This window comes from Homalodisca vitripennis, chromosome 1 (genome assembly GCF_021130785.1).
Source record: "Homalodisca vitripennis isolate AUS2020 chromosome 1, UT_GWSS_2.1, whole genome shotgun sequence".
Lineage (NCBI taxonomy): Eukaryota > Metazoa > Arthropoda > Insecta > Hemiptera > Cicadellidae > Homalodisca > Homalodisca vitripennis.
Genome location: NC_060207.1, coordinates 144989873 through 145007164, shown reverse-complemented (window position 1 = coordinate 145007164; position 17292 = coordinate 144989873). Strand labels below are relative to the sequence as shown.

Here is a 17292-nt window from a genome sequence, read left to right as displayed (position 1 = left end):
CTAATATCATAAAATTTAGCTCATGTGTGGAAGGTGAGGGGTCTGATTCCACTGATGTAGCTAAATTGTATCGTTGAAATACATTACAGTTTTGAATGATTTATATTTTAGAAATCTCCAGACTAGTATCGTTTAAGTGACTGGTAAACGAAAAGTAATAATGCAATGTGACTGTAAATTGGTATAGATTCTTGTAAGAGATGTAGCATTTGTGAACTATATCTCACTGAAAATAACCTCGGTACACACCTGTGCACTCTTTGCAAGCTTGCACAAATTTTTAAACCGCAGTCTGGATATTAATGCGGTAATTAGTCTACCTTATATTTCACCAGTGACTACATCCCCCATGAAGAGCCAGTAGAAAATCTTAAATGTGCTATGATCAAGTTGCATGTACTGGTCTTATAAATAAGAATTAAATTAGTCACCATTATTTTGTATTGTAAGATCCAAAACTAATGCTAAAATATAAAAAATAATTTTAAGAAACAACTTTAAACATCTGTGATGAGATGGATGTGTCAAGAGGAGTTCCACAAAGATTTAGCATATAACCTATGCCATTCAATATGTACCATGTGAGTGGTTTGCCAAGGTATATCTGTGGATACTAACAATTACTTACATATACACAATGCTCCTAAATATGAAAAGTTAAATGATAGTTTTATGGATAAAAAATCAAGTACATAATCAATCCACACATTGTCCATGCAATACAGAAATATTGATGACTTCCATTTTAAGCTAGAACCACTTAATATCAAGAAAAAGCATTACACCATTCTGCCAATAAATGACTGTTGTTCTAACATAATCTGGAAGTTGCTCACACTGGAGTAAAATGGTGTATATTGGGTCTAAATACAATTTTTACTTTTCTAGTACATACAACCAAAGTTCTGCTCTCACAGTTGCAAACAAGGTAAACACTTACATAAACAAGACAATACCAAAAAATGTCTTAGAACTTGGTGGGCTACAATAGTCAAACAGTTGTGATTGTGGAGTATTTATGTGATGGACAGTGGAGTCCATTGTTCACAATATAATGTCTTCAGACACAATTAATCCAGAGTTTATACAAAAAACTATTTTAACCTAGTCTGACATCATAAGAAAATGATCTCTTCTTTCCTATGTGATTTAAAACTTGTGTAAAATCATTGTTGTCTTATGAATGATGGTAAAGCATGGAAAGTTTAAAGAACAAACAAATTTTAATCTGGAAGTGCAACTCAAAAATCAAGAGTTGTGAACAATAATGAACCTAAACTCAAACTAAATGTCTCAGAGCGGACAAACTAAGACAATACAAACTTGATCTTGGTCAGATCAAAATCAAACACCAAACATAAAATCTTTTCACATACAAGCTCCTCGACTGTTAAATCTACCATCACATTAAATAATAGACTTAGAAATAATAGGACGTCAGTGACAATCACTCTTTCAATAGTCAAGGTGTTATTGATAACAGTAAAAAAAAAAACAACTCTAAAACAACAAAACATTTCAAAAACCCAGTAAAATAGAAATTTAAAAAACCAACATTACAGTTTGCTCTGACAGCCAAGGTAAAAAATCTTACTCCAAAAATTACAGAATAAGTAAAGGAAGAGTAAATGATTTTTGCTGTCAGACCAAACATAATTGTTCTGCAAATCATCCAATTAGCTAAAATTGATGAAGAAAATAGCCCTTTAGTAGTTCTTGGCAGAATAAACTACAGTTTTAAAGTAAATTTCAAAGAAATCTATGAGAGTTTAGAAAGAGCAACAATCTGAGTACAGCAATTAGAAGAACTAAGGCTATAAGCTCATCTGGTACTGTCAAGATTGCCTATCAGGCTCTTTTTGAAAGCTATCTTAGATACAGAATTCTTGTTTGGGGTGCTAAACTCTGTATTTTCAAACAAATACAAAAGATTGATTTTGCAAAAGAAAACGGTTGCATTAAGTGTACTAGTTAACTGATTTGTCTAAATCCTTTTTTACGATAAAGAAACTCTCTGAATTAGTGGACGTACTCAAAACTCAAATCAATCTTACACATGGTGCACCAAATCATTTTAACCACAAAGCACCAATGTTTACACTCTGTTATTAAACACTACTACTTATTTTGATGCTAGTATACCATTAATAATGAATATATTAACAAAAAATTATTGGTTGATTGGCAATGTACAAGACGTGATTCGTGATATAGACATGGCGCTACCTTGGTTTGACAAGGTTCTATCTGGTCCAACCAAAATTTTAGAGGAAACGAGTTTGAAAATTCAAAATGCTAGAATTTTGTTCATTATGAATATAATTTAACAAAATTTTACTCAGTGTCTAATATAGTTATAGTGCAACATTTCATTTTGTTTTTATGAAAAAAGTTTTTACTGTTGATTTTATATAAAATATGCCTAAATGCAGTTAAAACCTTGTCATAGACGAAATGAGCAAAAATTAAAGTGACAAGGGTGTAAGTGCAGATACAACTTTTTCAAACTAACATGTTCATTTTTCTAAAATTACAAACATCAAACAAGGCTAACTTAACTATGAGATATTTACAAAACAATAAACAGTATTATTTTTAAAGTGTTGAGGTATCACAACTTAAATGTTTTGGTTCATGATTGTGTATAAAACAAGTTAAATTAGAAAAATTGTAAATAATTAGGCATACTTAGCCATATTATTGTTCTACACAAAATGTTCTTCTCTTAATAATACTAATTTTAGAGATCAAGTTTAGTATCACTTAGATACTCCTTATTAAAAACATCTTTTTGCATTCTACAACAATGCACGTTTAACTAGATTTTTAAAACGGCAGTGTAGTACTCACGGTCTTGCAATGGCATAAACTGAAAAGCAGCCTTTATGTCTTTTTTCTTTGCTTCTGAAATATCTATACACTGTTTTTGGATTTTCGGTTTTACTGCGAGAACATTAACTTCACTAGAAGAGCTTGAGGGTTGCTTGCTGGCTGATAAAGTCTGTTTCTTACACTTTCTCTGGGGTGGTTCGCTAAACTTGATGTATTTGCAGTTTTCAGGCTTAAGTGGATCATGTGATGACTTTATGAAAATAGTATAGAGAGTTCTTGTAAACCTCAATCTTGAAACACTTGCAAACGGAACTTCTTTGTAATTCAGAAGCTTCGAAATTTCTGTAAAATTCTTGAAGTCAGCAGGCTGCACTTTAATAATTCGGTACGGTTGGTGGCGACTTACTTGTTTTAATATTCTGACAAGTCCAATGGGAGAATAAGATTCGTGTTTTATCATCTCTCTCTCTCTCTATGCAGCTGTGTGAACTGTCGACTTCCTGTACACAATATGAATGGCCAGGCAATGAATACTGTATTGTAACTGAGCTAACACTCAGGTTATCCCTTAAAAAGTCCAACACTGCATTTGACATAATGCTATTTCTATTTTAGGGCACACAAGAGTCAGACCAAGTTGTTAAATCACTGATATCATTTTTGTCCACCACTACATCGAGGATTCTTTTAACGGCAGAAGCAATGTCATTTCCTGCACTATCTGACATAGTTTCAGGCCAAATGGCGCAGTACACTTGCTTCGTAACGGTATAGTGGGCTGTCAAGTTGTAGATGTTATGCTTTCTTAAGTAAAATAACGAACTTATATCAGCGTGGGGGACTGTAATGACGTTCTCAAGATCAAACAATAAAACTGGTGTGTCATTATCCTTTTCTTTCTTCCTCACATCACGCATTGAATTTTTGCAAACTATATGCCAGTCATATTCTTTCTGCAACGTTTCAGTAAGAGTTTCAGTTTTTCTTGCCACAATAAACTTTTCGCATGTATCGCACCTGTCACTCTTTGGACAGTGAAATCCCAGATTGAACTCTGTGGTAAAGATTTTGTAATATAACGATTTTCTGACTGGAGTAATATTTTATGATGCTCATTTTTGTATATAAAGATCGTACATTTTTGCAATCGAGAGATGAGCTCCTAAGTATTTCCTGTTTGTCTTAGCCCTGCAGTAGTGGGACTCAACTGTGTGGAAAGATTTAATATGATCCCTTACTAAAGAAGGATCGCCTATAGGTAGCCTACGGCTGTTTTCTGACCTTCCTCTTTTGTCCAAAGTCGGTGTATTTGTAACGACATTTTTGGTTTTGTGAGCGGTATAGATAGGTTTCTGGGAGATTGCTAGAGTTCCGAGGAAAAACAATTTACACACCTGAAATTTTTCCCCATTCAGAGCACAAAACAACATTTTGTAACAGAGAACAAAATTCTAGCATTTTGAATTTTCAAACTCGTTTCCTCTAAAATTTTGGTTGGACCAGATAGAACCTTGTCAAACCAAGGAAGCGAATTGTCTTCCATCATTTCCATGATTATTTCAAAAGTACTACCATAAATAGGTTAATATAACAAAACACTAACACAACAAAGTAGTAACAACAACAACATGTGGTCAGGAACAACATAACCTCTCATAGCAGCCTAGCAGTCATGTGGTAGTTAGCAGCTCAGCTGATTGCCACAGAGTATCAGTGCGAGATTCAACCTTGTCAAACTGCACTGAGGAAACCAAATTCCTTCAGTTAGAACCTTGTCAAATTATCAGTCTGGTTATTTATTAACATATAAGAGTAAGAGTCAGTTCTTCATGTACATAAGAAAGAGGGGAATCAAAAGCAACAATAACCCCATTTTCGCAAAAAATGTCAGTTACAACCTTGTCAAACCAAGGTAGCGATGGGACTGAAAATGTTGCTTTACCAACACTATTGATCACCTTCTTATGGGTAATTCCCTGAACCAAGAGTATCTTTCACAAGATGTTTTTATTGCACACGCTGTGATTACACACAGCCTTTCTTAACAATACAGGTTAGTACAAGAAGTTATAACAACAGAAAAAGTCATTTGGTTATTTTATTTGTATGGGAGTTAAAGAACATTATCTAAAACTTGTTTCAGACTTAACTACTGATGTCTTCTTAGCAACTTTCAATTGTTATACCAGTAGAAGAGGTACTCTATTACATATTTATTTTGACAATGGAACTAATTTTGTTGGAGCAGACAACAATTTTAAAGGGCATTTCGAGGAAAATGGAAACAAAATCATACGGTTTGCACTAAGTAAAACAGTTAATTGACATTTCATCCCTCCTCACTCACCTAGTACAGGAAGACTAAGAATCAGCTTTGAAGTCTGCAAAATCCTTAAAAAACATGATCTAGGAAATCACATATTGACATTTGAAGAACTCTGCACACTTGTAATACTTAAGTAGGCCATCTTTAATTCTTGGCCACTGTGCAGTTACAAATGACTAATCAGAAGTAAATATGGTTGGTTACTCCTGCTTACTTCCTTATCAAGTCACAGTTCAGTTTACACTCCAGAAAAAGCTTAATACTAGATACTCGTTTATTGACACAGTTGAACTTTACAGTTTTTTTTAGTGCAATTCAGAACATACAAGTTGTATTAGATAAATAAAAAACACTTAAGAATGGAGGAATGCTAAAAATAATTTTTACATGCATATTTACAGATATTGACCTGCTGACTTCATATAGGCTCATCAAGGACTATCATATAGGATTATCGACCATTGAATTTATAATAAGAGTTGGCAACTTATACAAAAGTTTGAGAAGAGCATTCTGGAAAAGATGACAAAAGAAACATTTACACACCCTACAATAACACAAGTTGAAATTTCAAGCTAATAAGGTTGGTGATGTCATTTTGATCAAACAGATTTTGATTCAGTAATGTCAATTGCAGTTTTATATTCTTTTGAATATTATTGCATTGCACATTGGTTTAACAATGGACAGATTTAACCTTTCACACACCACTAACAAATCAATTAACTTTCCTATAATGTCAAGACAAGTAACAAATTTTGTTTCTTTAAGTTCAAAGCTAATTTTTATTATAACTAAATTATAAAAGGTAAAAGTAAAACAGGACATTTTACTTAAAATTAGTGTATTTACTTATAAATAAAACTATTTACCAAACTGATTATTTTAAATAAATTTTAATTTTACTATAACACACAATTATTTCATAATTATCATAACACTACCATATAATGAAGAATAATAATGAGATATGTGACAATCAAGAAAGCAGTAATACACGCCACGGATATTTTTGGTTATGGCTTTGTAGGATATGCAGAACTGAGACAAGCACGTTGTCGGAACTAGAACACGAGTGAAAGTTGTTTATAAATACTTCCTTGGCAACTACGAAAAGCGCGGAGCGTGCACTGCGAATTTCGAAGACTTTTTGTGAACTAAATTACTCTCCAAGAGACATAATCTATAATATCGGATATAACTGTATTTGGCGTTTTGGTCAAAATCTACCATTCTAATACATCTGTCTACTGCATGGAAAAGGTTAATTTAATAACAAATAAAAAAAATGTAACACAGATTTACACAAAACAGCATTTTATTATGAATATTTTGGTACTGTATACATTCTAAAATTACCCATCCAATTATAATTATTGTAATCCTTAAAAAAAAACACATGCTTCACAAATGCTGTACAGTTTTTCTAATAAACGCAGAGAATTTTATGGCCTGTAATTTTTCTTTATAAAATAATTATATCTTGTTTACTACTTGATGACACTACAATACAAAATTTCATTACTTTGAAAGCTAAAGTTATTAGGTAAAAGTTCACTTATACTTATTATTTTACAGGGTGAAGAAAGAACAAACACACTAAGCTATGTAATGAGTTTAATTATAACAAAAAAACATTGTTTTATAGACGTACTAATTTTGGAGTGTAAGTTAGTGTTCATGGTGTCCTGAGAAGTTGTCATGTCGGATTTTTTCCCACTTGGCAACGTTGTCTGGAGAATAAGCTGAAACAATAAAAATTCTCATTAGAGAAAGAGCTACTTATTTCCATACACAAGTTTTATAAAATAATATGCTTATGAAAAGTAATAATCTTTCAACATGCTGTTCTGTATTTATTATAATATAAATGTTGATATAACCAATACAATTCATATACAACTGGTTTTTCGGGGTGTGTCAGCACCATTAAAAAAGGAGTTTTTTAAAGTTACATAAAATTAAGCGTTAAGAGTAGACTATTATTGTCTATCGTGAAACCGTAAAACAGGAATATTAATAGTATTACTATAGCAATTTAAAATTGCTTTCCAGATTACTATGTTCTTATGTCACATATTTTGTTGAATAACTTCTTTTTCTTCCACAGAGCAGCCTACTGTCAAGCACTAAAACCTTAAGAGATCTTTTGTGTATCTAGGAAGTGTACAATAAAGCCTAACAGCTATCAATTTCAGTAGTCTTACAAAACACCAAAAATAATTGATTAGGTTTTCCTGGGAAAATTTACTACATTGTCCAAAATGTAAAAGATAACACAATGTCCCTTATTCTCAGAGATCGGCTAAAAAGCGGATGTTCAACCGTTTCCTTCACCTCATTAAATAATAGACAAACAGATCATCCCTACAAATATCAATTCTAAGAAGGCATTTCTTCAGAAGTCAATGCTTCGTAATCAGGTTGTTAACTGAGAAGATAGCAATCTACTTAAGGAGAGAAGATTAAATGCTACCCTGTGGAAAGGTAAGTACAGAACCAACCTGACTGCATCCTCACCTTCCTACTTTTCAACATGCACCTACTTTAACAGCACTAGAAGAATTACACCTAGATATTTCATAGAACAATTGAGGTCGTCATGTTTTATACTAAGTCTAAGTCTGCCCAAATATAAGCTCTTAGTTGTCAATTACCATGAACCGATGACATGATTCTGTCAAGGGAAGAAACAACCTGATAACAGCCCCTGACAAGATGGAAATTAATCCTTTAAAACTAAAAAGGCATTAGCCACTAGACATTGAATAAGACTTAAAATATGCTCTAATGCTCCTCATTGTACTATTGGTTGTGTCTTATGTTTTCTCAAGCAACAGGTGTGTACAGGCCCTTTACAGTACTGTACAGGGCAATTATATTTACAATAATTTATTCTTAGTATTGCAATTTATTTGATATCATTGGGGCCGGAATAACCATTCAAAATTTCAATGTTATTAATGTATTTTGCTCATCCTCCTGTACAAAAATATATACAATATTAGGGGTTGGAAATTACAAATAACTTTGATTTTTAATAACTGAAATGTAAATGTACATTTGTGTACTGTGCTTCTTGTTATCAATGATTTTCAGCGTTATCTGAGCGATTTTCAGCAGTATCTGAGCGATTTTCAGCATTATCTGAGCTTATCAGTGGTCAGAACAGGTTAGTTAAGTAATATCAATTGTCTCGTGCAGTACTCTTCAAGGCCTTTTCAATAGCGTCTATTACACAATCGCGTGCATTAACTCTAATACAGTTAATTGGTTTTGAAAGTTGTTTACGTGTTTGATTGCGGATTACGTGAGCTGTGAAATAGAAGGAAATTATTTTATTCCTTTTCAATTGGTCCTCTTGTTTTTTCAAAGTGAGAGTATAAGTTCCTAGTGTAATGATGTGTTATTTTTAAATGACCGGAGGCACTTGTGTTATGAAGTCTTATTCTTAAAAGATCTAAATTAACAAAAACGTCTTTTATTTGGGTCAAAGTCACCTGACTTCAGCATTGTTTTTTAAAGTATCCAAAGATGGCGTAACGGCTGACGTCAGCAGCAACCAATAGGAGGCTGACTTACGATCATAACAAAACCATGTTATGCCCGTAGAACAATAAAAATGTAATGCGAAATTCGAATTTTGCTGTTCCGGCTGTTAACTTATTACCATTTATTCTTCTATTATACGATAAAACATAAAGAGCTACAATATTTAGAAAATGTATTATATCGCTTTAATATTTTGGAGATTATTAAATATTAGTGAATTTTTTAATGTAAAGCTGTTTCCTGCATATGCAATTGATAATTAAAAAGTGATAAACAGCCTGTGGATAATATTGAATTTAGTGTATTATTATGTGCTAGCATCCTCTTCCTGTTGAAAGTAGAAGTTTCTGTTGAACTTGTCTATGATAAGTGTTTTGTATATAAGTGTTAAAAAGGTAAATATATATATATATATATATATATATATTTACCTTTTTAACATTTATTTCTTATATTCACATTTATTTTCAATTGTAAATGCAAGATAATTTAAGTCATAAATTAATTCTAGAAACTACATATGTTATGAATTGTTTTATTAATAAATGTGTTTGTTTGCAGACTTTGATCAATTTTTTAAATTTTATTTTAAATGAACAATTTTACAGGAGGTATATAGAGCAAAATTGATTTCAATATCAAATATACCCTTTTCCTTTTCAGCTTTCATTGTTATTGATTAGCACAACCTTTGAGTAAGATTATATCATACTAATATCAGGCCATTCAATGGATATTGATGATCCTATAAAAATCATCCTACTATAGTAACAAATAATTTTAAACGGACTTCACATTCACTGTATTACAATTCTACACAAAATAGATCAAGTGTGTTAATTCTCAATATGATTATTCTACACAAACTTGTGGTATTAGTCTCACTTACAAAGTTTTCCAATTTTGTAGAAAAGTGGGGCAGATGCCAAGATACCAAAAAACCAGTACTTGAAGATCCAGTGGTTGTTATAGTAAAACTTGAATGGAAACTGGGCAACTTTAGCAGAGATAGTGTATGGATACTTCATAGGTCTTCCTGGTGTTTCCGACATCTGCAACACATTTTAATAAATATAAAGGTTGATTTTGTTTTTAACATTTTAATTCCAGTCGTAGATTGTTGCATAGCTCATATATATATTCAGTAGCGTTAAATATTATTTCCATATTTTGCTATTTATCTAAGCTACACTTAAATCCTATTTGAACTGCTATAAGGTGATTAATGTTTATACAGTGATTTCCATCAAGTTCATAATTCTACTTTATATTTAATCTATTTTATTTTGTTATACTAATTATAAAATAAAAACTATATAATTTTTGTTATTAATGCTTTGCGAATATATACATCCACACTGACACCCAGAATGCCGCCTTATGCACTAAACGATTCCATTTGCACTGTTATTGTAGCGGTCTACTGTACACAGTGTCAGTTAAAAATATTTAAAACAATTTATCATCCCATCAATTGTGAAATACAATATTTGACTAAGGAATGTTTCAACAGCAGAAATTCATCAACGTATAAGTGAAGTGTACAGTTCCAATACAATGTCACAAGTAAGTACAAATGGATAAGAGCTATCAGAGATGGATATGTAAATATCCATCATGAACTCCAATCAGGCCATCCACCAGTGATTACAGAAGATTTGGTAAATTCTATGAATGAAAAGATTCATAAATGTTCTTTTCAAATGTGATGATATTAGAACCACTCTGTGCAAGATTGTTCAAAATATTGCCATGATTTCACAAATTACGCTAACTTTGGGATTAAACGGCTTGTTCTTTTAAACTTTATAGCAATGTTTTAAGAAATATTATAAATTTTAAAAACAAAAGTATAAGGTCAAATAATGTTTGCAACATCTCCATGTGTTCATAAGTTTATACATGTCTAGTTTCTCATATTCTCTTAAATTCAGTTATGAATACCAATTTTATATTTTAATTTGGTTTAAGAAACTGGTACAGTGTATCAAATTTCTTTTTGAAACAATCATTGCTAAACATCAGTTGGATTGTATCAACAGAAGAAGTTAACAATTACAATATAAATTTCGGTACTTTGGGATTATACCGACCACACCAGTATGAAGAACACAAAAACATAAATTTATTGAAACAAACATGATAGAACGAAAAAACAACTCTTTAATTACAAAACTTACAACGATTATCAATTGTTAATGGGGTCAGATTTCGTTATATGCCCCCAACGCTTAACTTTTTTCAATGAACTTAGAACGTTATAAAACGATGTAGTTGAGTAACAGAACTAACATTCCATCAATCAACAAGCATTTCCAGGTATTGTGATCGGTATTGTTGTCGCTGTTATCTTTCTCGAGAATCCCGATTACGGCAGGACGCGCGGCATCACATGACTATTTAAGTTTTTTGCACGGTACATAATTGCCTTTCCATTACAATTCAATTTATATTTCTGATCAGCCCCTCTATAATTTGATATTTTACTGTGAAGGACAAATGGAATTCAGTGTACACGTGGCTGTACTTTATTGGTAGTCTAGGCAGTCTAAACAAGAATTTGGTATTATTTCTCGGAGAGATGAATTTCTTTGAGCAATAAAATTAAAGAAAAACGTATGTGTTGAAAGGAATTCAGATTTTTATCTTGGAAAGGAGCGTAGCTAAACCAATTAAAATCACAAAGACAATTGAACAAGGCGTCATTAGTCACTTTTAGTATCAGTAATAAAACATACTGTAATCTGCAGTCCTAAAAGGCACATTCACTAATCCCATTAATTGTGAAACATGTTAAACTTGGAAAAACAATCGTTACTGACTTATGGAAAGCTTATTTTGGACAAAAACACAAGGTTATGACCATTTTACTGTTAACCACAGTACGAAATTCATATATCCGTTAACTTCTGCAAACACGCAAACAATAGAATCAAGTTGGAAAACCAATAAAAAAATCTTTAAAAACTTGTCTCAGAAGTGAATGCATTGCTGATCATCTTGCAGAATTTATGTTTATTTATTTATTTCTTCCAACGGTACATAACCATTTAGCCTATGACTAAAAAAATGACTTATTTATCTAGGTATTAAAACAACTTAAAACTATGTTTACATACAACATGCAATCAAAACTTCCAGTTTACCAAGACAATCTTAACAAGACTACATTGCAATTGTAACAATGAAAATGGTATTAACAGAACAATCGAATATCAACATGCATAATATCAACAAAACAATAAGATAACAATACAGTAACAGACATAGCAAAGACTAGTAACAAAATAAATAATTTTAACAAGACAAGAGAATAACAATAACAAGTTACATCACAACAAAGTTACTGAGTATTAGGACCTATAATTAGTTAACAATTTGCTTTATTTTTTTTTTTAAAGGCGAAAGAGACCCCAGGAAGAAATCAACCTGCCCGGACCACACACCACCATGCCTCAGAATTCTTGCAATGCCACTGTTGCCTGCGTAGTTCGTGGGCAGGAATTTGCGGCAGAAAAAAGTCCGTGATCTCGTTCCCCTAGGGATGCTCAAATCAACCATTTCCAGGAGAGCAGGGCAGTCACCAGTTGATCAGCTTGAACAGGAAGAGAAGATCGAAGATGATGCGCCGATGGTACAGTGACTGCAGATTAAAACGCTGTTCCAGTTGGAGAATAGCCGTTTCCATATAGGCGTAGCCCAGACGAGCTCCCAGCATCTTCAAAAAACGTGACTGTGCCCTCTTCAAGTTTTCTACGTGGCCCAGTTGGTAAGGGGACCAGATCACAGTTCCATATTCAAGCACTGGTCAAAATAACTCCAAGGTCCCTCAGACGATCAACTCTGTTAAGGGGCACACCACCTATATGGTAGTTAAAGTTGAAAGTTAACGTAGCGCGAGTGTGAACGAGATAACTTGGGACTTGGAGATATAATGGTCCATAGAATTTGCCACGGTACTTTGGGATTATACCGACCACACCCAGACATGAATCGTTATTTCACATTTCGTTTCTACTGATTACTAGATTAGCGTAGAACAATATTTCGTCAATATAAAACAGGAATTGTCTTATCGCAAACCCCTCCCCATCCTCAGACAGAGGTCAAAGTCGAGCGTCTAGTAGATAACGTGATTGCAGAGTCTCGCCGCCCGTTCAGCTGGTGCATCGCTTTGTTGTACTTCCGTGTTTTACCTCTACATTTCTCCAAACACAAAAATTCAACAAAAACAAACATTTACCAAACTAAACTCTTTATTTAAAAAACACTCAAAACTTGTTTTTATTCTTGATCACATTCCGCCACCCAAAATGCGAGTGCCTCCGGCCATCAGCGCGGGCTTCGGCAGCACCTTCGGTGCTGCCCCGCGCTGATGTCGACGAAAGAAAAACATCCCTCGAGATAGTACCTATCAGTAAAATATCAAATTCTAGAGGGGCTAATCAGAAATATAAATTGAATTGTAATGGAAAGGTAATTATGTACCGTGCAAATCACGTGATGCCGCGCGGCCTGCCGTAATCAGGATTCTCGAGAAAGATAAGATAACAGCGACAACAATACCGATCACAATACCTGGAAATGCTTGTAAGTTTGTAATTTTGTAATTGAAGAGTTGTTTTTTCGTTCTATCATGTTTGTTTCTATAAATTTCTATTTTTGTGTTCTTCATACTGGTGTGGTCGGTATAATCCCAAAGTACCTTTGCCACACACCACTCAACAATGCTGGAAAGGGATTTCTGTATAGACGGGAAATTAATATCACTAGAGAAGATCCATTCAATCATTTTTTAAATGCTATAAAACATGTGTATCCTGTTAAGTAATAGTATTAGCCTACGTGGAACATATGAGTAATTTTAATACAGTTCAGTATTTCATACAATTTTAAAACCAAACTATCAGTGTCAGTACTATCAGTGTATAGTCAGCTGACATGAATTGCAATTTTTTAATAACGGACTGTTAAAATACAAAGTCAAATTTTTACTAATTAATTATTTCAATACAATACAAGTCTGTGGAATTTTAAAGCATTTGGTAAAATAGGTATGGATGTCGTGAGTTGACGGTATTTGTATGACATCTGTATAATACGGACGTCAGGGTTAAAATTACCTAATCCATTTAAATCATATTTTAATAAAAATTCTGGAAATGTCCTAAAAAACAACATTGGAAATGAGGTAAAAAAACAATTTTACTGATACATATTGGAGTAGGCAATTGACAAATTGATCTTAATTTTGCAAAAAATTATCAAAACTAAAAACAAAATTAGGTTATTGTCAATAAAGAGGACAAAAAGCCAGGTTTTAATATTGATTTATTCTAGCCTATGAGAAGAATGAGTTGACTTTGGTTACCAGTCGAAGGTTGTTCCTGTTCTTCTAACACAGACATTAAAATAAACACAAATAAAAGAGATATTCTGTGTCTACTGGGCTCTTTGTAAAAAACAGAGAGATTCCATTTATCTGTAACTCTCTTATCCAAGTCTACGCAGTCATAGCTCAGAACCATAGGCCTATGTAGGTTTAAAAATAAAACTAGGAACTTGGTATAATCACTTTAACAGAGTGTTCATAGTAAGACCTTCTGGGAAGTCTAGAATAAGAAAATATACCTTGCCTATAATTTATTTCAGCTTTATCAGTTAGTAAATGAATTTAGGAACTCATGAACTAATTTAGTAGAATCTTACTTTCGTGCCTTGATACTGGGTGACAAATCGTATTTAACCTGTAGCAAATAATAAAAGACAGTATAAGTGTTTCACCACTGCAATTATTAATTATACATAAAATTATACTACATATTAATGTACTATTATCATTTTATAGTAATTACTTTTAATAAATCTTGTAATTGCTTACCTTGCAATATACGACCTGTCTTTAACCTTCACAGACTCTCAGCAGTCAGCACTTAGCACCCTTTTCAGTTTGCAGAGGACTTGATTGGTTAAAGACAATCGATCACCAAAGAGAAAGAAGTTTAATTCTAAATATACAAATTTACATTTAGCTATCGATAGGCTTGAGATTCTTTGTATTCAAAGTTCATAAAAACATAAAATCTAACAACGAACTAAGTCCGTCATTCTTGAGAAAGGTCCAAAAACCATTATCACCACAGTATTTTATGAGACAATGGTCGCATGTATTACTTTTTCAGACTTCAGCATTCAATCTTGATTCATTAATAGGATTGATAAGTTCATTTTAGAATTTGTGTAGTAAATATCTTAATTTCGGTATACACAATTTCCTCCAACCGATAATGTTTGTACAGATTTTGACGCTTAAAGTACACTTAGTCGACAAACCGGCAGATTACGGCAATATAAATATCTTTAATGAGCTGCTGTACAAGTCCACTTAGTCATCGGTACATGAAGTCCAGAATCATCTTAATTCTTTAACTTATTTACATTCAAACACATAAACCAATATTTAAAACTTTTATTTTTGTGAGGCCTTTCGATAGCAAGGCTATCTTCGTCAGACACATGACAAAAGTAAACACAAAAAGTAAATTGTATTTTTAATAATAGTTAAACATATGTGATTTTAATATTAATTAATCATACTTTTTGTTTCAATTTGTGAGTGTCTTCTGATTGTGCGGTCTCCCAGTTATACGCCATAAACTAGTTCACGCTATAAAACGCGTTCGACACTAAACAGCGTTTCTAATGAGTTTTAAATGCTTTAAGCGTAGGCGCATTTCTAATTTCATTTGGCAAGCTGTTGATGAGATGAACTCCTGCCTGTGGGGGCAAAAGTTTATGAACTACCGTCCTGTGTCTCCTGGTTAGACAGTTTTCTCAGCCTCTTGTCTTGTACGAGTGAACATCCCGTCCGTTGGTCAAGGTGCATTTAAGCATACAATATGACGATGTTTCCTAAAATATAGAGAGTTGGCAGAGTCAACAGTTGCAATCTTTTGAAAACTGGCCTCTCTTAATTTTAATTTTTTAATGATGCGTATCGCTCGTTTTTTTAAGCTTGTACGCTTATAAAAATTGGTTACGTGCACATGACCCCACAGCACTAGTCTAAGTGAGATGTGGATAGATCAAGCCATAATAAGCCGTCGTCATAACCTAAATAAGGCAATATTTAGCTAGAGACCTCAACACATAAATGCCTAACGCTAATTTGGAGCAAACGTAATCGATATGAACATTCCATGCCAAACCTTGATCAATGTAAATTCCGTGGAATTTCACATCTTATATTTTAATTTGAAATGCAATTATGTTAATGCTCTTTATTAATATTTAAATATACGTTTTAAAAATTATTAATCCAATACATTAAACCCCTTTATTCTGTTACTATACTAACTGGATTTTACTCTTCATTACAACTTTTTATCGCAATAAAATTACATGAGGGTCTCAAATCAGTCCTCAAAATATACACAATATGGGTATTTAGCATGGAAATTACTAAATCTGTAACTTGACTCAACACTCTTTGTAGATATTGAATATCCAGGTTTGAAATAAGGATTGAAAACACTACAATGATGAAATGTAGTGTTGTTTAATAATAACAAGATACGGGTGTGATGCAATGGGGAGAGTTAAATGGCGAAAACGGCGAGTTATTGTAACGATTATCACATACTGTAGTGATGTTTAGGAACAAGTCAACGCCAATGTAAAAATTCCTGCCATCCCTACGTTTGGAACAACAACTAGCGAAGCAACACAGGGTGTCTAGTGATGCATATTAATAACTTGATAGCATCCAATGAATATGTGAAGCCATTTATCAGATGATTAATACTAGCTAGCAGAGCTAGGATATGTTCATGTCTAACCATGTGTTTGTGAGATAAGTCGTCGCTGGATACGCCGCGGGCCAGTCGCATTGCCGGTAAAATATTTTCACTTAGCTAGGACAAGGCTTTAGGCTCTCACCAATACATCAGTTGTCATGCCACGAGCCTAATTACAATATTCTTCTCAGAGGCTTACCAAATATTTTTGAGACTTCAAAGTTAAGGAACTAAGCAGACAACTGATGTTGTGAATTTTACATGTTACATATTAGACATTACCAGATTGAATGATCCCGATCACTCTTAGAGTGTGAAATAGAAACGTAGCAGTCGATTTAAGTCGTAGTTGGTGGGATTGCGCCTTGCCAGGACCTAATGAAAGCCGGGCCCCATTAACAATATCCGAGAAACTGGGCTCACTATTTCCGATGGTACAAGATGAGGTTACAAATTCGCAATTTTATCTTAGGTCTTACCGAAAGCACTGTCTCCAGTAGTAGCAGCAGCGAAGAAAGGATCGAGAAAGTCAGTCAATAACCACAAATTAGAGCGGCATTGAATGGAAAATATAGATAGGATGCTACTGCTACACTATGTAGTTGGTCGGATCGGCATTACACGGGTCTAGGACACTTCCCCAAATACTTCTGGCCTTTTTTTACTTCAACGCTAGTACTGAAACCAAATAATTTTGTGAAAACTCAAGTGTAAACTTGTTTGATAAATGTATAATTTTATTACTATTTTGTACTAATTACTTTATAACATAGAGAAAGAAATATT

General features: G+C 33.1%; 1 protein-coding gene across 2 annotated transcripts; it reads right to left on the bottom strand.

Moving 5' to 3' along the window:
* Positions 1 to 6758: 6758 nt before the first annotated feature.
* On the bottom strand, positions 6759 to 14733 carry LOC124373152. Of its 2 annotated transcripts, none has more exons than XM_046831555.1 (3): positions 14592 to 14733; positions 9600 to 9762; positions 6759 to 6903 (listed from the first exon to the last, which is right to left on the bottom strand). In XM_046831555.1, exons 2-3 carry the CDS (start codon positions 9760 to 9762, stop codon positions 6830 to 6832), a joined length of 237 nt encoding a protein of 78 aa, XP_046687511.1. In that variant the 5' UTR covers positions 14592 to 14733; the 3' UTR covers positions 6759 to 6829. The 2 variants fall into 2 exon arrangements, with proteins under 2 accessions (XP_046687511.1, XP_046687515.1); XM_046831559.1 differs by lacking the exon at positions 14592 to 14733 and adding an exon at positions 14420 to 14444.
* Between the last annotated feature and the right edge of the window lie 2559 nt (positions 14734 to 17292).

Bases quoted from the DNA above. Each gene is read 5' to 3' on its own strand.
- LOC124373152 (XM_046831555.1), bottom strand. From the start codon at position 9,762: ATGTCGGAAACACCAGGAAGACCTATGAAGTATCCATACACTATCTCT. The intron at 6,904-9,599 runs GTAAGTGAGACT...TTATTGTTTCAG, and splicing joins CTACAAAATTGGAAAACTTT to CTTATTCTCCAGACAACGTT.